The sequence below is a fragment of the Peromyscus eremicus genome, chromosome 20 (genome assembly GCF_949786415.1).
Source record: "Peromyscus eremicus chromosome 20, PerEre_H2_v1, whole genome shotgun sequence".
Classification (NCBI taxonomy): domain Eukaryota; kingdom Metazoa; phylum Chordata; class Mammalia; order Rodentia; family Cricetidae; genus Peromyscus; species Peromyscus eremicus.
The window spans coordinates 45,378,363-45,400,029 of record NC_081436.1 but is presented as its reverse complement, the minus strand read 5'-3'; the positions used below and the strand labels follow the sequence as shown (position 1 = coordinate 45,400,029).

The window sequence follows — 21,667 nt, the reverse complement described above, 5'->3', positions numbered from 1 at the left end:
TCACTAGCCTTAACCGCCTCACTTCTACATTCACCAAATGTCCTTCCATTCTGTGACCCTGAATCTGAAGAAAACAATGATGAAGGGAACTCAGTAACTTAGTACATCTCCCATAGAAGTCAGGGGCAAGGGCTTCGACTTTGTGTGTGCAGAAGGAAATACGTTTCATTTTTTTTCTTACCTTTGTTTCATTTATCCTTATTTTGAGTGTGTGTGTGTGTGTTGGGGGCGGGTCACAGGTGTGCCACGGTGGGGATGTGCAGGTCAGAAGACAACTTTTTGTAGTCGATTCTCCTCTATCCTTATTCTGAGTGTGTATAATGTGTGTGTGTGGGGGGGGGGAGTCACAGGTGTGCCCCAGTAGGGATGTGCAGGTCAGAGTCACAGGTGTGCCCCGATGGGGATGTGCAGGTCAGAAGACAACTTTTTGGAGTTCTCCTCTGCCGCCTTTGCATGAGTCCCAAGCGTCTAGATCAGATGGTGTAGAGTGGCTTTGCCAGAGACTTACCGGCCAAGCTGTCTCACAGGCCTGGAAATTCACTGTAAAAGATAGGTTTTGATTTGCAAATACTTATTTTTAAGTTTTTCTCTTCAGCACTACTGTCTAGTTTTGATTTTGCCACCACTTGGCATGATGATTGTCAGTTATGACGACTAATGGCAAAAATCATGACCTTCGTACTGAAAGAGGTGAGAAAAAAAAAAAGATTGTTTTGAAAGTTCGACATTACCAAGTATGAACTGAGCATCTGCATAAATAATGTACACTGAATTGACTTCGGAGACAGTGCCCACTCAGCTGCTAACTAACAAATGTTGCTGCTGCTGCAGTCATGGGCTACAGGATAAATAAAATTGTAGCATCGGTTTCTTGTGAAGATGGAGTAATTTGCTTACTCCTCAAATTCTTTTTCCATTGTTAATCCATCATTTTAAAACCTCCTAAAGGACCATAAAGGTTGTATCTCACTTCAATCACTTTCACCAAGTTAGTTTTGAATTGGACTATGATAAATGTTTATCTTAAAGGTAGATTTTGGAAGTGGTTCAAGTTATTCCAGAAATAGAGTCGGGGAATTGTCATCTTTTGTGTATGTTGTTGGGGACAAAGGGCAAAGCATCACTGGCAGCAGGGGGAACTAATGACCGGGTCATATGACTTAATGCTCCTAGTGACATAAACCTTGCATAACTTCGGAATCATTTATCTTCCCATGGCTTTGAGAGGTTGATAACCCCTTTTAGTGGGAACTCTGGAAGCAAAACCTCACACAGTTGCTCATCTCTAGTTAATTACACTGGGGTTCTTGGTGAACCAGCCTGACTCCATTTTAAGATTAGAAGCCATCCTATTACAAGGTCAAAGTACGTTCATTCCTGTTTTCTGTAAAACTTGGGTTTGAACAGGTCTTGACCCATTTTCTAGAATTGGATACATTCCTGATAAGATGTTCTGTCAAATAATTTTGAAATGTTCTGCCAAGTTTCTGTGTAACTAGACACCCTTGGAAGCCTCCTAGCCTTGCAGATTTTTGGACTATATAAACCCCACTGTCTCCCATGTTCAGAGCTATTTTCTCAAACCCCGCTTTTGGGAGATAGCCCTGTCTGATCGAATAAAGCTTGCATAATTTGACCAAGGAATTTGGGTAATGGTCTTTACCCTTGCTGGTGGAATGAGCAGTCCTTTCGGATGATTAGCCCCAGTGGTGGATGGATGTGCTGAGACGACTCTGTTTACTTACCTGGCCTGCACCCTTTGACTGCAGCAGTGCCGGCAGGTTGCAATGTGAGGGAGATGTTAATTTAAAATTCTCTGAGAAATGTACACGGGATGTACTTAGAAAAGATGTGTTTTCATTTTGACATTGCTCTATTATGTAACTTAGGCTGACCACAAACTCACAATATGGTCCAACTTGACCTTGAACTTGCAATCCTTCTGCCTCTGCTTCCCAAATGCTGAGACTACAGGCATATGCCACTTTGCCCAGCTCTTAGAAAACTGGACAAATGGTTCTTTGACATTAGGAAAGAAGGGCATCATTATCACTCTGTCCTCACTTAACATAGTGGTTCTCAACCTGTGGGTCATGACCCCTTTGAGGGTCAAACGACCCTTTCACAGGGGTCATCTAAGACCATTGGAAAACACAGATATTTACATTGCGATCCATAACAGTAGCAAAATTACAGTTATGAAGTAGCGAGGAAAATAATGTTATAGTGGAGGGTCAGCACAACATGAGGAACTGTACTAAAGGGTCGCAGCATTAGGAAGCTTGAGAGCCTCTGACTTAGCATGAACGTTGAAAGCTGAGCTGACCTGGCTGCTCTTTCTTACCTGTGCAAGGCATCGCCCAGTTGCTGTGTTACATTAAAGGTAAGCCTTGCTCCTCCCAGCATACCAAGGGAATACGGACATTTAACAAAACATGTTTGTTACATTTCTTTTAGAAAGACTGAGATGAGTGATATTAAATAAAGATAATGCACTGGGAAGGATTGAAATAAGAAATGATGAAGAGTAAAATGCTGAATACTTAAGAGTCTTGTTTTACAAATTATTCATTTGAAGGGTCTCTCATCAAAATAATGGGGTCATTGAAATTTGCTAATGATACTTTTTGTGGAACACCTTAAATAGAGGTATCAGCAGATGAGAGGTTTTTTTGGACTCATTAATTGGCACGTGTTTGACATTTGAATGTGATGATATAGTTCTGAATGTAATCTTTGGTGGCAGAAGCACAGCTCTTGTTACTAGGTCAGGAGTGGGTGGGGTGTGAGAGCAGGTATATTGTCTGGTTCTCTGCACTGACCTGCCTTGCTGTTAGTGCGACTGTTTCCAGCTCTGCATTCGAGCCTGCTTCACTGCACTGTACTGTGTGAAGACCCGCCATGCTGCAGACTTTCTTCATTTCCATGTAACTAGATCTGACTAGACCAGGGGGTCCGAACTCTGCAGGGAAGGGAGGCACGTGTCAGCAGCCTCTCTCTTCTCTAGACTCACAGGAGTCCTCCAGGTTTAGGTGTGGAAGGACTCAAGCATTCATATTTTATGAAAGCTCGACATAAGTTTAGTTCTAAAGGCCTGCTGATTGAAAAATACTTCAGAAGAACTGAATTCATCACTTAGGTGCTGATCCTTAGCATCAGTGGCAGGCTCGCCACACTTTCTGAATTAGAGTGAAAGTAAATACTTTCTTTGTTACCAAAGATTCAAGTTGACTTTATTCCTCTGTCAAAATGTTTTAAGTGAACAACTGAACATGAATTCATTTCACCAAGGGTTGTGGTGAGACAGTTTAGGAATAATGTTGCTTCCAGAATTTACGTTACTGCTGTGGAATAATCCTCTTGTACACTGTAAAGATGTGTCACTTGAATTGGTTTAATAAAATGCTGATTGGCCAGTAGCCAGGCAGGAAGTATAGGCAGGGTGACCAGACTAAGAATGCTGAGAAGAGGAAGGGCGGAGTCAAGGAGTTGCCAGCCAGAAACAGAGGAAGCAAGATGAGACTCTGACACTGAGAAAAGTTACCAAGCCACATGGCTAAACATAGATAAGAATCGTGGGTTAATTTAAGTGAAAAAGCTAGTCAGTAATAAGCCTGAGCTACCTACCGGCTGAGCATTTATAAATAATATTAAGCCTCAGAGTCAATTATTTGGGAAGCAGCTACTGAATATTTGGCAGGTGGGAGAGAAACTTCCACCTACACATTGCAAATCATTTTCCTTTCTTTATTTACTCATGCTCATAAAAATTTTGTTCAGTGAGTACCATTGTAATTTTTAAAATTGAGGCATAGAAAACAAATGGGGCAAAGGGCACAGACCTAGCCTGTTTCATTTCCTTCTTAGGTTTTTTGGTAACTCCTCCTGCCTAGCAGGATCTCATTCTGTATCCCAGACTGGCCTTGAACTCAATACATAGCCCAGGCTAGACTCAAACCTATGGTGGTCCTCACACCCCCACATCCAGCTCTCTTAACTTTCATGTTTTATGTCTTAGTTAGGTTTCTAATTACTGTGATAAATTTCTGACTGAAACCAACTTGGGAATGAAAGAGTTTATCTGGTTTACACTTCTATATCACAGTCCATCATGAAGGAACTCAGGGCAGGAACTCAAGGCAGGAACTGAGGCAGAAACCATGAAGGAGTTCTCCTTACTGACTTGTCTCCCATGGATCACTCAACCTGCTTTATTATACTATCTGTGAACGGGGCGGGGGGGGGGGGGGGGGGCAAGAGGATGAGACCCCCCCCCCCCCCATATCAGTCATCACTCAAGAAAATGCCACCCAGGCTTGCTTACAGGCCTGTCTGATGGAGATATTTTCTCAGTTGAGGTTTCCTTTTCCCAGACAACTCTTAACTCATAGCAAGTTGACAAACAAAATCAGGAGACCATAAAAAATCTCTATGAGATCAGATTTGTCTCCTTAGGAACTTTACCTTTCTCTGTCATGTAGTAAACCTTAAATTCAAATGAAATCCTTTTTTATTTCAGGGAAAAAACTTTGCTTTTGACACCGGAACTTAGTCCCCGGAAACTTCAGGTCTTACCTTTTGAAAAAGCCTCTGAATGCCATTACCACGGGATTGAGTAAGTGTTCATTTACACTTTTGTGTATTGGTGCTACAGCTTTTGTTGATTTCAGTGTGGAGTGCAAGTGAAATAAAATGGTATAAATTGATACAGACCCCAAAATATGTCCTCAAAACTGTATATAATACATATTCTATTTAAGAAAAATTATTTTATTATTCATTAGTTTTGTTTCATTTAAACATCTTTTTAGTTACTCGGTATTTTTAGTAGAATTTCTTTGATCCATACATTATTAATACGAATTTTCTCTATGGGTCACATTAATATTCCCTGGTCACTAATTATACTGTAATTGCTTAGAAACCAGTAAATGTGATGATCTCTGAATTTAGACATGTTAACTGTGTGTGCATCATTGTAACATTTCAGTTGACTGTTTATTAATTGACTATTTAATGCATGTCTGTAATACAGATTGATTACATTTCCCTCCCTTTACTGCCTTTTTATCTCCCTCCCTCTAAATTCCTTCCCCTCAACAAACTCCCCTCCCACTGCTCCTGCTGCTCTCACCTTTCTATGTTTTATTACCACAAAATTTAATTAGTGTTGCTTACATGAGCACTTGTAGCAGTTATTTGAGCAACTTACCAGTGGCTACACCACTGAAGAAAATGATCCCCCACCCCCAGCAACCGTTAATTGCCAGGAGCTCCTCAGGGAGGGTGGAACCTCTGGCGTGTTGACAGGCCCAGTCTTGTGCAGCTCTTGTGCCAGCGGCCACAGCTGTGTGATTATATAAATCAAATGGCCATGTCATGTCCAGAGGACACATTTCATAGCACTTGTCCCAGGCTCCAGCTTATACATTCTCTCTCTCTCTCTCTCTCTCTCTCTCTCTCTCTCTCTCTCTCTTTTGTTTGTTTTCGAGATGCGGTTTCTCTGTGTAGCTTTAGCACCTTTCCTGGAACTCACTCTGTAGCCCAGGCTGACCTCAAACTCATAGAGATCCGCCTGTCTCTGCCTCCTGCGAGCTGGGATTGAAGGCATACACTACCCAGCTTTTACATTCTTTCTGCCTTCATTTCTAGGATGTTCCCTGGGTACTGCAATAAAGGTGTAGTTTAGGGCTGAGCACTCAGCAGTTGGTTCTTCTCAGCACTTTGGGCAGCTCTGAGTCTCAGTATTAACCACGGCCTACAGCAGGCAGACGGTTGGCTGAGCAAGGCCTGGAGTATAATCTGTGGGTATAAACATAAGTGTTTAGAATGTACTTTTACAGCACAAAGACTGAGCAAAAGAACAGTAGGAGATTCCTTCTAGTATCTATGACCTCTGCAGCCATTCGTTTTTTTCTTTCTTTTAATTTACTCTTTGATAATTTCATGCATGCATACAATGTGTCTTCATAATATCTACTTTTCACTTCCCCAGTATGAAAATTCCCTCACCAGTGGTTCATAGGGAGGTACCCTATATCTGACTCTGGGATTCCTTAATAGCCTTGTCTTCTGGTAGCAGCAGCATCCACCCCGTGCAGGGTATTTCCCATTCAAACTCTTTTTAAATGAAACTTTTTACTTGGTTTGCAAAGTACTAGGTTTCTCTCTAGCTTTTTCAGCCATCCTTGGTTTTGCTTACCATCACCCCTACATCCTTCACTCCTCCATCCCTTCTCTCCTATCCCACTTACACCTTGCCACTCCCAAGATCACTGCCGCGACTTTCACGCCACATTCTTTTCTTTGTGGGTGCCTACTTCCAGTCCTGCTTTTCAGAAACACATTCATGGTTTTCTTTGGCTGCAGTTTTCCTTAGCGTTTGCTTCTTTACTTGTAAAGGATACCTTCTGGCAATATTGTTTCTATTGTCTGCATATAAAACTACCTCTCTGCTATGAGAAATGAGGATGCCACTCCCCTTTTCTCATTGGTTTTATTGCTATTTATTTACTTATATTTCACTTTTGTTTATTTATGTAGTGTGTTATCAGGGACTATGGGGGTCCAGCCCTTCTATAGTCCCCTCCCAGGGTCCGGGAAGAATCTACAACCAGCTGATAATTAATCTTTGATGAAAAGAAATGAATCTATGTACACAAAACTTCTTAGTCCATACACTTTATTGTTCTGAGTCAGTTCTCTCTCTTCACAGCTTCTATTCTGCTCTCATTTTTAGCTCCTTTCTTGTCTGATTTCTCTCTACATTTATCTGCTGTCCCCTCTAGGTTCTTTCTAAATTCCTTCATCCTAGTTCTGCCTCTTCTAGGCTCTCATCCATCTTGTTTTTTCCCATATCAGCTTCTCTCCCATCTCCTTCTCTCTCATCTTGTTCTTCCTTATCTTGTTCTTCCCCATCTGGCTCTTTCTCATCTTCCATCTCGTTCCTCTAGTTCTCGACTAGCCTTTCAATCTAGTTCTTCCCAGTCTCAGTTTGTTCCTCTCAAGTTCTTACCCATCTAGTTCCTGCATTCTCTTTTCTCTTCTCCATCTCCTTATTCTCTCAGTTTTCTACAGTCCATCTAAGTCTCCCTGGAATCCAGTTATAAACCCAAGAAATAGCAATCCTCTGGCCAAGCAAGGTCACCAGGCTTGAATTATACGGGGTCATAAGAATTTTCCTCAGGCAGTGACCACCAGGCTTTCTTTTACAACCCAAAATGGGAGTGGTAAAAAAGGAGGTCAGCTGAGTGCTAGTGACTGGTTAGTATATCAAAAAGGGAATCTATGTCCTCAGTCTACATTTCGAGAAGTGGTTAGGTAAGAAGTTAGTGGTCTTCTAGTAAGGTTGTATAAGAAAGGAGGGTCTCACCCTAAGTTGCACAAGAAATAAAGCTATCCGCCTGACCTAGGAGACAGGTGTTGTTTAGTTAGGCCTTGGATGTTTGATAGGCATTTTAGATAAACACACTGTTAGGAGTTCTTGGAAGCACACAAGAAAATCATTTTAGGAATGATACACGATACACACACACACACACACACACACACACACACACACACACACACACACACAAGCTAAAATATCACCAAGACTTCTTAAGCCATGGCTTGACCTTTGGGAAGTCCTTGACTTTTTCAAGTAGTAGCTTTTGTGATAGTAGCTGAATTCCATTACATTTTCCTGCAATTTGCAGGAAAGTGTGTGTGTGTGTGTGTGTGTGTGTGTGTGTGTGTGTGTGTGTGTAGTTGTGTGGCTGTGCATGCATCTGTAAAGGATATAGGATTTCTTCTATTGCTCTCTTTTGTTCAGGGTCTTTAACTGAACCAAGAGTTCAATGATTTCCATCTAAGCTGGTGGCCAGCAGTGCCCTAGAGATCCTGTTTCCTTGTTTTTATCCCATCTGGCCTGGGGTTACAGGAATACACTGCCTGTGGTAGTTTGAATGTAATTGGCTGTCATATTCTCATAGGGAGTGGCACTATTAGGAGGTGGGGCTTTGCTGTAGTGGGTGTGGCTTTGTTAGAGGAAGTGTGTCACTGTGGGGGCGGACTTTGAGATCTATGCTCAGGATACCACCCAGTGTTTGAGTCCACTTCCTGTTGCCTTCTGATCAAGATGTAACCAGCACCATGTCATGCTCCCTGTCATGACGATAATGGACTGAACCTCTGAACTGTAAGCCGCCACCTCAGTTCAATGTTTTCTTTGTAAGAATTGCCATGGTCATGATGTCTCTTCACAGTAATGAAAACCCTAAATAAGACAATGCCATACTCAGCCTCTTATGCTGTGTGCTGGGAATCTGAACTCGGGTCCTTATGGATGCATAGCAAGCACTTTTACCCACTGAACTATCTCCCCAGCTGCTGTTGTCTGTCTGTCTGCTTTGAGACAAGGTCTTACTATGTAGCCCTGGCTGGCCTGGGTTTGCTACGTAGACAAGTCTGATCTTGAACTCAGAGTTCTGCCTGCTTCTGCCTCTGTAGTGCTGGGATTAAAGGTGTGAGCCACATCCTGTTCTGTATACTCTGACCACTAAGTTCTGTCTCCCTCCTTTTGTTTGATAGGTTTAGAGCCTTCTACTCTGTTTTAATATTTTATTTAGTATTCCTGCATACATATATAATGATCCTAATCTATTAAAGAAACTTAAGTAGGAGTTCTAGATATTTTGCATGTAACTCAGATCTGAGAGTTGAAACCAATACTCACTGTTTGTATTATCACAAGGTGTCCCTGCTGAGAAAAAGCTGTACTAGTAACATTTTCCTTGTTACTCTGACAAAATACCTCAGGACACAGGTGTTTTTTGCTTCCTTGGCCTTCTAAGCTCAGGGAAGCACTACTTTGAATAAAACAATAATAATTTTATCTAGATAGCGTGCTGGAGTGTCTGTCATATGACTACATTGTAGATTATTGTTCCACAAGTCCCGTAATTCAGTTTTGTTTATCTTGTGCTCCATCTCCCTCTTTTCCCTTGTTTTAATTTAATATAGAAAAAAATTAGTGGTGCACCTGAATTTGTAAACAAGGTTATTCATATTCATTTATTAAACTATTAAATGAGTATTTGCATGTGCATTGGTGCCCTAAACCCTCATGATGCTTTATTTACATTCATTATGAAGTAGTTTCCCTCTATAATCTACCTAGTCCACAGACAGATCAAGCTAAATTCTTTTTCTTTACTGTAAATTTGTGCTTATTAAGATGGGGACATTGAGACGGAAGGAACCACTCTGTAAGAGATGGCCTCCCTTAGTCAGAAACATATGGGTTTTTTTGTTTTTGTGGGGTTCTTTTCTTTAATTTCTTCTTTTCTTTTTTTATTTAAATTTACTCTGATAATTTCATGCATGCATACAATGTAGCTTCATAATATCTACTTTTCACTTCCCCATTCTGAAGCTTCCCTAACCAGTGGTTCATGGGGAGGTACCCTGTATCTGGCTCTGGGATTCATTAACGTTACACTTGTTGTTTACACTTGAGTTTATAGGGTGAGGACACATACCGGTGCTCAATATAGCTAATGGCATGGAAATAAACTTCAGAGTAGTTTGAAACTACAGAGAAACTTTTCTTCATTGCCTGTATGTTGAAGATGGTATTTTTGTGTAAGTCACAAAACAAGATAGCTTATGGGTATTTTTTCCTCTTGGGACCTGGCTTAGTTTGGGTTACTGTTGCTGTGATGAAACACCATGACAACAAGCACGTTGGGGAGGAAGTGGTTTATTTGGCTTATGTGTCCATCTACACAGTCCATCACTGGGGGAAGTCAGGACAGGAACTAAAACAGGGCAGGAACCTGGAGACAGGAGCTGATGTAAGAGGCCTTAGAGGGCTTGCCCACCCTGATTTCTTAGAGAACACAGGACAGTCTGCCCAGGGGTGGCCCCACCCACAATGGTCTGGGCCCTCCTGCATCAGTTACTAATTAAAATGCTCTACAGGCTTGCCTACAGTCCCATCTTTTGGAGGCATTTCACTTTTGTCAAGTTGACATAAAACTGGCCAGCACAGGACTCATAAAACATTTAGCTATTCTTTTGTAGAAAATATGAAACAATCATTTTTCCAACCATAAATATTTCCCTATCAGATATATATATATATATATATATATATGTATATACCTTGTATTCTGTGTCTCTCCTTTTTCCAAGTCACTGTGTCTTAAAGGGCATTTGAATGGTAGTACAGGGAGCACGTGTAATGTACATAATTCAACTGAAGGGCATCGGGAGCACCTGGGATTGGGAGGCATCTTAGAAAGAAAACAGTGTAGTATAAAAATACCCTTATAATCAAGGGATACTTTTCTCTTCAAACAGTTCTATATACAGGCTAATCAAATACTGCATTGCTTCTTGTCCAAAGCCTTCTCACAAATTCAGGCTTCTTAATTTGACTTCATTTTATATCCCAGGATAGAGTGTCAGTAACCTTGGGGTTACTGCTGATTTTTCACAAAATAAGTGAAGCCACAGACTGGGAAAAGAAATCATGCGTTGAGATCTGTGATCTAGCCTTGCTCTTCCACCAGCCAGTCTTCTGGCTGAAGAACTGTTATCTGTTTTCTCGTAGTTCAGGTAGTTTAAATCAGAGTTCCTCCGGTCTGCACCATGCTTTAGAATCACTTAAGCAGCTTTGTATTTCAACTATACATGTGACACGTAATACAGTGTTATTGTGTATATGTACAGAGTGAAATGGTTATTGAAGTCTAGTTAATGAAGCCATCATCTCACACAGTTACCTCTGTTTTTATGTGTAATTGCATTTGAACTCCAATGTTAGCAAATTTGCAAAATAGAACGCCTCCTGTCATCTTCGGTCTGTACATTAGATCTTTAGATTTATTCATCCTACAGAACTCTGTCATTTTGGACCCTTGGACTGATACCACTGCCCCTCTCCTAACTGTGACCTATTTTATCATCTGTTCTGTGTATTCTTTTTCTTTTAGAATCGCTTTTAAACCCTTTTCAAAAGAGTCAGTGACCAAGTTAGTCTGTGTGTATGTATTGAGGTTTTCAGTGGGTTATAAGATGCACTTATGTGTTGACTAGAGTAAGATGACCCTTACTAAGAGATGCGCTACTGAAGTGGTTACACTTAGGCTCTGCAGTCACAAACTGAGTTTAAGTTCTGATTATGCTACTTAGCCTATATAGGACTGGTGTGTGGTAAGACTCGCTGTGGTAGAAAATAAATCTGGTGATGATAGAGGCAGCCTTGTGCATTTGGTAGCTAGTTTGCATGTTTCAGAGTCTGATCCAATTACATCGCTCACAAATAATCCTGATAGCGCCTCCTTCGATAAGTACTACAAATCACATTGTGCAGGTCAGGTCGGGCAGCAGCAGCATAAAGTAATTTGGCCAATCACAAAGCTAATAGGTAAAAGAACCAGGATTTAAATCCATATAAATCTATGGTCTATAGTCTTTGAAATTAAATGTGTATCCTGAGGGAAAAATAAAGTTCTGAACTCCTCATCAGGCTGTCAGGTGTCTGAGAAGTGATGTGTACTGTGAGAGATGAATTCTGGTGTTAGGGACCATGTTAGAACCTTTCAGGTGGAGAGGGCAGATGAGAGAGAAAGGTTTGAATTGTTTCTCCTTCAGCAATCCCCTGGGTGAAGGCATTTGTGCTCCTTGATGCAGTTACAGAGAGGGAGGAAGTGGAGAGCTTTGCAAGGTCGTCAGTGCTTTCCCTGTGTGTTTATTTGTTATGCTTAGCACAGGATATTGAGTCCAGAAGCATTTGCACAGCTAATACACCATTGATTCACTGGATTAGGTTTAACCACAAACCAGATAGGCAGGCACCCCATGTGTTGGGAAGAAAATGTGTCAGTCATGTGAGGAGTGAATTTCAGTTAAAACCTTGAAAGTGTTCTGAGCTGTCAGCGAGGCAGTTTCGAATTCCTTTCTACCTGTGAATCTTTGTGTTGAAAATAAACTTGCCCTTGCCAGCAGAAGTCAGCATTTCCCATTGTTCCATTGGAGTCATGCTGAGAAGTTAGGGGTGGCTAGAGTTTTGAGAAGTATTACAACAACAGCCATGCTAGTTTGAAAATAATCGAAAGGATTAACTTAATCTGTTGCCACAGAACCACAGTCGAAGAGGAGTCAGCTAGTACTTCATTCACATTTGCAAATCTTTCTTTCCCATAGCAGACTAGGGAAAAGATGAGCTGCTGGAGAACTAGGCCATTCAACTAACTCTCCAACAATTCTCGGGAAACTAACTGAGGACTTTTAAGTCAGTGTCTTGCTGTTTTCTGTTAGAAGGGGAAAAAATCCTGTTGTTCTCTGGGATGTTTGAGTTTAATGCTCTTTCCTCATTTTAGATATTGCTTGGATGACCAAAACGCTTTAGAAAGAGATGGGGGATTTTCTGAACTTCAGTCTCGTCTGATTCGTTATGAGACCCAGACCACCTGCACCAGGGACAGCTTTCCAGTCCCCACCGTGTTGAGCCCTCTTCCATCCCCTGCTGTTCTGTCAGAGCCTCGGAGTGTCCCGGATGGAGAAGCACTACAAAGCGAACTCCGAACTGAAGTTTCTGGATTGAAAAGGAGATCTAAAGACCCGAGTTGCCATTACCCCCAGAAAAGGTGACCTGTCACGTCACATACACAGAAACAGTATCTCCAGAGGAGTATTTTAGTCTCTGGAGGATTGCTTTTCACATTGGCCTCATATTTTTATGCTGCTTTCTGCACAGGTTTTTAGAGTCCTTTCTTTCTCCTAGGAAGTTCATTTGTATTTTGAGTAGTTAACTGGTTTTGCTTGTAAGGTATAAAAAGAAATGACGTGGAAAAAGAGAACTCTGTTGCTTTCTATGCTAATACACAATGGGACCAGAAAGCTGTTAAGTCAAGAACAGTAGAGATGTCGCCAGTAGGTGAAGGGCTCAGCTACACCGTTGAAGATGGTATTTGAGAGTGGAATTTCCTAACTCCCTCTCTCTGCCCTCGCTGTTCGCTGTTCGCTGCTTGCATTGGCCCTCAAGCAAGGGCCTCCATGGCTCCGCCTTTAAGAACCACTTGTTATGTGTAAATATAGCCTTGAAGTCTGCAGAGTTAGTACATTTTATGGAACTTTTCAAGATATTTTTTTTTTTTTGCTAGCTAAATTAGATGTTGATAAAAATAAATACTGAATTTACAGATCTTTAGACCATGTGTCAGATTTAGGCCCTTGACATATAAAATACACTGTAAATCTTGGCTATATTTAAACCTTTAAAACTAACCATAAAATATATAGAAATAAAACTTTCAAGTCTTTCTGAACAGGTGAAAATATGGGAATACTATCTCCCACTGTGGAATAGCTAAATGATTTTTATGAGAACTTTGTTAGTTCATGACATTTTTTTTTATGTCTGATTAAGTTGCAAAGCAAAAGCACTAAAAAGATTTATAATCAAAAAGAAAAGCATAGTGCAGCCCGAGAGGAGCAGAAGAAATGGATCTACTGTCTGTTTTGAAAAAGGAAAACACTTCCAAGGCACCTTGAAAGCAAACATAAATGTTTTAGAAAAACCGAAATCGGGACCATTTTTTTATTTGTTTTTGTTACTTATTTTGCACAGGCAGTAGCAGAGATATTGTAACACAGACGTTTGTGGTTTCTTTCTTAAATTCCTTAATGAAAAGCATGAGTGCATATTAGGATATTAAATGTATAAAGTGGAGGGTGCCCTCATACTGCTTTCCATGTTAGCTACAATTCTAGTTATCACTTGCCGTCTGTTTTAATTGCTGCCCTGGTTATTTTTCTGTTGCTCTGATAAAATACCTGGATAAAAGCGAAGTCAGGGAGAAAAGGCTTATTCCAGCTCACAGTTGAGGTCTGCAGTCCTTCCTGGCAGGGGAAGTCACGGTGGTAAAAGGTTGAGGCAGTTACACAGATCACATCCGCAATCAGAAGCAGAGAGCAGGGAATGCACCGTGCTGCTGCTCAGCTCCCCTGGGCAGGGAGTGGCTCACCCACGGGAAGATGAGTCTTTCCACAGCAATCCACACAGCCCTAACCCCCACAGGCATGTTCAGAGGCCAGTTCTCAGGTGAGTCAGAGTCTGTCGGGTTGACAACACAATCGCAGTGAACCCCTCCCAGACCTAGAGGAACAGCTTCGTTGTTGGGTGTCAGTTATTTAATGCAAACTAGTGAGGATTGTAGTTTTCCCGGATTTGTGTTGGGATGAAAAAAGTTGTACCATCTAAAGCACAAAGTAGACTCCACTGCTGATTCATTTTTATTTTCTCCTTCTTACAGGCTCACGAAATCAGAAAGTTCTGATGGTCTGCTTTCTCAGACAAGCTGCAGTAGTCATTACCGGCAGGCGGGGACATCCAAAAAGCCGCAGGCGGAGCGGTCTGGGTCAATGCTTCCGGTCTCTAGTCGCGAGGCTTCCAAAGTCACAGCAAAGACCAGTTCGGGACAAAAGAGTGTCCAGGTGTCAAAACCGTCAAAACAAATGAAGGAATCGCGATCACAGAAACACACACGGGTAAAGACTTCCCGCTTTCCCAGTTCTGTGTGAAAAGAAATTTCAGTCTGGGAATCTTTAAAACCACATGCCTAGCTGAAGCATAAAATAACATTCCAGAATCTAAAGTCATCTGGTGCAGGCAGGATGGTAAGGACCGGAGCCCAGCAGTAGGGCACTTGCCTGGCATGTAAGAGGCCCTCAGTTCAGTTTTTAGTACGGCTAGGAAGGGAGGGAGATGGTGAGAACGTGGGGAGGGGTATAAGTGACACACAGTAGATGGAAATTGATTATTTATTATAAAAGGTGGCCTGTCAGTGCATCAAAACGGCAATGTTACAAAAGCATCCTCTATTTTCTCTTTGAAATTGTTCTCATAAGGAAAATTTCCCTGCCGTGTATACGTTTCTCAGCTGTGTATAACTGACATTCAGATTTCAGGTCACAGCCCATGATTTCAGGTCCTCTCACCAGTGACTCTAAGCATTTCCTGCTGACCATGAATCCTGTGACACGGAGGACCATGTAGACGTTACGGCATCTTCTTTCTCAACTGCCTTGTCCAAACAGCCGTGTTTATCTTGAGGGCAGGCAGATGACTCTATAGTTCACAGTTCGTTTATGGTCAGACCGTGTTGAAATAGTTGCAGCCTTTCTGAGCAGTGTCAGCCACGTGTTCCTTTCTGTTGAAGATGCTGACGGAAGTGGTGGAGGAGACCTTGCGGAAGCACCGCATCACCGAGGCCCACGAGTGCTTCTCTGCGTGCAGCCAGAGACTCTTCGACATCTCCAAGTTCTACCTAAAGGTGGGTGGCTGTCTTCTCTGTTCGCGGCGGGGTGTGGACACGTTCTGATGTTTCCGTCAGATGTAAGTGCGCAAGGAGCAGCTCTTGTGTTACTAGTGTATACTCAGGCTGCTTTAAATGGACACACAAAGGCTGGAGTAAAACTGCTGCTTTCCATGTTATTTATTTGGCTTTATCCTTGTGTATAGAAAGCTGCTGCAGCCAGAGGCCTCAGTGTTTTTCCTAACAGGCAGGCCTTTTTCTAAGTTGGAGCTTAAGCATTAATTGGTAATTATTTTATAATAAAGCTGTATGAGGCTGAATGGTGAGGATACTATTTTATTGCAGAAAGTAATAAGAGGCAGCTGTTACCAGCCAGATGTAAGGAGTTGGGGTGGGCACTCAGGTGATAATTTTTTTTATTTTTCTTTTGTGTGTTATGTATGTGTGGTTATTGTGTGTGCATTCAGAGGCCAAAGATAGACAGTGAGACAGAGTCTCTCACTGAACTAGAATCTTCTCATGTCGGCTCTCATGGCTAGACAGTGAGCTCCCAGGATCCTCCTGTCTCACCTCCTAACTCTGGGCTAGAGAAATACCCAACCATGCTTGGCCTTTTACATGGTGCTGAGGACTTGAACTCAGGTCCTTGTGTTTACACACAGGCATTCTTTCCCACTGAGCTGTCTTCCAGCTGCTGGATGACAGCTGGATGTCAGATTTCTGAAACTTAGGTGCTGGTTGATCTTCTCTGCTTTAGACGTAACCAGCAAGCAGAAGTAGATCTCTGGTTAAAATTAGAGTGATGCGTGCACTCAGTTCCTTCATTTAAATCTTCCCAAGAAAGGCAGTGTCACTAGAAAAATCAAGTGAAGAAAGAGATAAGAAAAAAACTGTAGGAAAATATCTTTCTGGTATTTTAAAACACATGAAAGCATATGCAGAGTAAATGAAGTTATAAGAAGCATACCTTGTTTCTACAGTAATACTAGTGAGACTCATGCCACTCCAACCAGCAGAGTCTGAGATTCTCAGTGTCAGCAGATCCTGGAAACACTGGACACCAGAGGAAGGTGGAGGAACTCAGCAAACCCACGGAGTGATTGACCTTCCACAGTGGTCTATATGGGCTCTTTAAATGGTTCTGTGCCCACACCTCTGGCAGGAAAGTCTCTAGAGCAAAGGAAATTGTGGGGTGGCAGTGAATAGCCGGCTGGTCAGCTCTCCTCTGCCTTGTGAAGCCGTCAAGCTCAGCCCTCGGGGCTCCTGTATCTCCAGTGTCTCTCTTTTCATTAGAGGAGGACAGCCGAGGACTAGCCAAGTCTGGAGAGCTTCTGACTCAAGTGAGGCTGAAACAGGAACTAAAGAGAGCTCGGAAGGAGTGGGAGAAAAGTTATAAGAACTCTAATTCTCCCAGAAGAAACTGTGCCCATAAAACTGAAACTACGTGCTACCACCAAAATCACACACAGAATACAAAGACTCCTTTTAATTAAACGAGTGAGGAAATCAGTTTAATAGGAGGGCGGAACAGCTGGGCTGGAAATGTTATAAAAACTAAGAAGCAAATGAGAAGAACTCCAGAAAGCAGGGAAAACTAGAGGTTTGGTCCAGAGACCCTCCACACTAAAAATAGGAGCTTTGAAAACAGACACGGTGGGAGAGAAAATTGTCAAAAAGAAAGCAAATCTTTTTGTGGTTGTGGACTCATTCACCTCCTTGCTTGGGTTTATTCCTAGATACTCTATTTTCTCAGAGACTGTTCTTAATGGTATGTCCATGATCTCTGTATGTTTGTTGCTGATGTATAGAGAAGCTGCTGATTTGGGCAAGTAGATTCTGGATCTTGCCACATTACTGAAATTGTTGTTTCTAGGAGGTTTCTGGTAGAGTTTTTGGAATCTTTCATGCGTAATATTATGTCATCTGCAAATAGGGATACATGGACTAACTGTCCTGTTTGTATCCCTTTAATTTCTCCTTCCTTATTGTTCTGGCTATTACTTCCAGAACAGTCTTGAAAAGGAGTGGGCATAATGGACAGTCCTGCCTTGTTCCTGAGTTCTGTGGAATTGCTTCAAGTTTCTGTCAGTTAGGGTGATATTGACTGTAGGTTTCTCTTATATCACTTTTACCCTGCTCTCTATAACTTTTATCATGAAGGCATGTTGGATTTTGTCAAAGGCTTTTTCTGCCTCTTCTGTTTTTAAGCCCATTTATGCTGAAGCATCCCTACATCTCAGGGATAAAACCAACTTTATCCCTGGTGGGTGATATTTTTGATGAGTGTTTGTATTTGGGTTGCAGGTATTTTGTTGACGGTTTTTGAATCTATATTAATCAGGGACATCGACCTATAGTTTTCTTTGGGTGTTAGTGATACTGACCTCAGAGAAAGAGTGTGAGAGTGATCTTTCTGGGCATCTTTTTAATAGCTTTAGAAGGTTTGGCTGTAGATCCTCTGTAAAAGTCTGGTAGAATTCTGTTGTCCATCTGTCCCAGAACTTTTTTTTTATAAGAAGACTTTTATTACTATTTGAATCTTCTCATGTTACAGGTCTGTTTAGGTTGTTGATCTCTTCTTAGTTTAATTTTGGTGATGAAATCTCACCAGCATGGCTGCCTAAAGATGACCCAAACAAGGAAGAGACTGATAGACATGCTATACACACACACACACACACACACACACACACACACACACACACACACACACACGAGACACAGACTCACTCACTCACATATGTAACAACAATTAAAGAAAAGGAAGCCATAAGTCTAGAAGAGAAGAGGGGAGGGGTTACATGGAAGGGTTGGAGGGTGTAAAGGAAGGGGGAAATGATGTAACTATACTGTAATCTCAATAAATAAATAATAATAATAATAAAGTTCCCAGAGCCAAGGGACATGGGCCTGTTGCTGGAAAAGCCACTGCTTGCCCAAGTCAATGAGTGAAAAGGGCAGCAGCCACTGGAATGTCACACCTCCAAGCATCCAGAACATTTTCTGGGATTTCCCAAGAGAAAGGGCAATCACATATTGAAAGGATTAAGAACTAAATGGTATTAAACTTCTCCATGGTATCTTAGTACATGAGAAGACAGTTTTTACTAAGACGACTTTTTACTAAACTCCGTAAGTTACTAGAGAGTCGGGGAGGGGTTCTGGGGAAGGGGTTGGAGGGAGGAAAGGTTTTGAGGGCAAGTGACCTGTCTGGTATTAATCCAGAGTGACCTATCCAATATGTAATTCAATCAGATGTGAAGACTCAATAAAGACACTTTCAAACTCAGAAGAGGTTTAAAATATATCTTTCTCTTTTATGGAATCTACTAGAAAACCAAGTTGAGCACATAAAAAGCTAAATTAAGTAAAGCAAAAATTGACCTAAAATGAAGCAAACCAGTCCCAAAAGGCCTGGCCTAGGCAGAAGCCAGACAACTGGGGCAGGCTGTGGGAAGATCTGCGGGTAAGGAAAAAACAATAATGTTGGAAGTAAAAATCCACCGAAAACTGGAGGGAGAGATTATCCAGGACAAGACACTGCTTTCAAAAGCTTTGTTATACGTTTACTCAATCCATTGTGAGAGAGGGGAAAATACCAGAGTTATGTACGTGGAACACTTAAGTGGGGGGAATCCCCAGTCACCAGGTAGTTTCACTACAGGAAGCGTGGAAGGCTGAATAGAAGAGACGTAGGCACAGCACACTAATTGCCTCGTGACTTCACTGCCTTCACTCTGATATCGTAAAGCAAACACGAGCTGTTTATGGAATATCCCAAGCTGTGGTTCAGCTGTACTACAGATGAGGAAAAGGTGTGCAGAGACCTAGATCTGACCATTAACGATCCATGCTATTCGCAGTCATTCTGAAATTACTAAATCATCAAGACCAGCAAAGCATGACAGGTGGACTCATGAAGGTACAAACAGGAGGAATTGCTAGAAGAATTCAAAGTGGCTGCCTCTATGAGATAAAACTTGCTTGCTAGAGGACTTGTAGCTAGAGTTTTCCTGCCTTGCTCACAGTCAGGACAAATCTTTGTCACCCACCAGTCCCACAGCTGCTCAGACCCAACCAAGTAAACACAGAGACTTATATTGCTTACAAACTATATGGCCGTGGCAGGCTTCTTGCTAACTGTTCTTATATCTTAAATTAATCCATTTCCATAAATCTATACCTTGCCATGTGGCTCATGACTTACCGGCATCTTCACATGCTGCTTGTTATGGTAGTGGCTGGCAGTGTCTCCTTCCGCCTTCCTGTTCTTTCTTTTCTCCTCTCTGTTAGTCCCGTCTATACTTCCTGCCTAGCCACTGGCCAATCACTGTTTTATTTATTGACCAATCAGAACAATTTGACATACAGACCATCCCACAGCAAGGACTGTATTTTTTTTCTCCTTTTTTTATACAATTAAGGTTTTCTTTTTCATTTTGGGTTTTAATTTGATATGTTCTCTCCCCGCCCCCCAGTCCCCCTTGCTGGGAATTGAAACCAAGACTTTGTACATGGTACACATGTACCCACTGAGCCAAACCTCCAACCTTATTATATTTTAGAAAGTAAGACTATAGTTGTATTCCTCTTTTTGATGGAATGAAATAGCTAAAAAGAAGGAAAAATGCATATTTATCGGAACAGTTAGTAGGAACTACATGTTCATTTTCTAAGTTCTGAAGCATCAATAGTACAGTGGTGAGGATGAGCGTGGGACAGCACTGTTAGGAACAGGACGTGGGACGTGTGCGTGTGTTTGCTTAGAGTACTCCCACATCTCAGGACGAGACTGTATTGTTACACTGATTCTGGGTAATACTTCCCTCATTGCAGGGGCACTTGTAGAGTTATTTGGGGTAATCTCAAGCTTATTTATAATGAGCTGTTTGTGATGTGATGCACAAGGCTTCACATGCTGTGTTTTATTAATGTCTAGGATCTTAAAACCTCAAGGGGTCTCTTTGAAGAAATGAAGAAAACTGCCAACAACAACGTGGTGCAGGTAAGTAAGTCGCTTTCGAGAAGCCACGTGCAGTTACATTGGTGTTTTTTTTCAGGATTGCTGCTGTACTGCTGTTACCCTTAGAGAGAAAAACTGAGACGGTGTTTTTAACAGCATCCCTCTGCAATGTCCTTGATACTTAACAATGGCTCAGGCAGAGTATGTAATAGCTTTGTCAAAAAAGAGTTTCTCCAAATGACATTAAAAGAGAAAAATGAAAAAAATAATCCAAAGGGCTAGGAAAAAAACATTCCATTTTGATTAGCTGTTTTTTTTTTAATTTTTTTCTTTGATTTTTATATTCCAACCTCAGTTCCCTCTCCCTCCCCTTTTCCCACCCCCTCCCACCTCCCCTCATCCCATCCACACACACCCCCCTCCAATCCACTCCTCAGAGGGGTTAAGACCTTCCATGAGACGTCCACCAAGTCTGGCATATCAAGTTGAGGCAGGACCAAGCCCCTCCACCCTGCATCAGGGCTGAGCTAGATATCTCTTCCCACCCCCCCAATAGGGAGTGGGATCCAAAAAGCCAATTCATACACTCAGAATAACTCTTGAGTGATCCTTTCAAATGTACTTTGAAATAGAGGTAAGAAAATGGGTTGAGCTATCATCTGGTCCATTGAGGATCAGCTTTGGATGTGGGCCTCGACATGCTGTTTATTTGGAAAATAAATATCTTTAAATATAAAGGTTTTTTCTTACTTTACATTCTTCTGTGTTATCTCTGAAGAGTTCTTTTTTAAAAAAACAGAGTTGTGGTTTAGTAAAGATTTTTACTATTGGCTTAACCAGGAGGGTAAGAGAGAGAGAGGTGCTCAGGAAGGAAAGCCACACCCAGCGCTCATTTTTGAAGTTGTATGGAATTGTCTTACCATGTGCAGTTTGTGTAGAGTGATTCTACAGTCGTGTCTCTGTTTTCTTCCCCAGGTGATCGAATGGGTGTTAGAAAAGATGAGCAAGAAATAAGCTGTGACTTCTTCCATTCCGTAGAAAACGGTACACAGCCTATAAACTTTACTCAAAGAGTAGATGCCGCATTTGTAAAGAGGACCCCTAGTGTCCTGTATTTATATAGTTTTAGTGATGCTCAATTAATGTATTTTTTAATTAATGCACTTATTTTTACAGCTTCACAGTGTTTTTATCTGTTATTTTTATACATTTTAAATGTTTGAACTCTTGGTTATTTAATTGTTCAATAAACAGTACTATTTCTTTACGTCTTGGCTTGCATGTGCTTATTATTAGGCCTGCTTAAGTCTCTGCTTGTGGTGATGGAAGGAGAATGTTCCCCACAGGCTCTGGCATTGATTACTTAGTCCCCGGATGGTGGTGTTGTGAAGGGAGGGAG

At 41.6% G+C, this 21,667-nt stretch overlaps 1 protein-coding gene across 1 annotated transcript in view; it reads left to right on the top strand.

Moving 5' to 3' along the window:
- The window catches only part of Mtbp (MDM2 binding protein), a 71,046-nt gene extending 49,511 nt beyond the window's left edge, over positions 1-21,535 (top strand). Inside the window, exons 17-22 of the mRNA XM_059246965.1 lie at positions 4,520-4,615; positions 12,369-12,635; positions 14,304-14,538; positions 15,210-15,323; positions 20,245-20,310; positions 21,244-21,535. Of these exons, the coding sequence (XP_059102948.1) occupies positions 4,520-4,615; positions 12,369-12,635; positions 14,304-14,538; positions 15,210-15,323; positions 20,245-20,310; positions 21,244-21,282 (817 nt within the window). The 3' untranslated portion in view covers positions 21,283-21,535. The remainder of the gene's footprint in view (positions 1-4,519; positions 4,616-12,368; positions 12,636-14,303; positions 14,539-15,209; positions 15,324-20,244; positions 20,311-21,243) is intronic.
- The last annotated feature ends 132 nt before the right edge of the window (positions 21,536-21,667 follow it).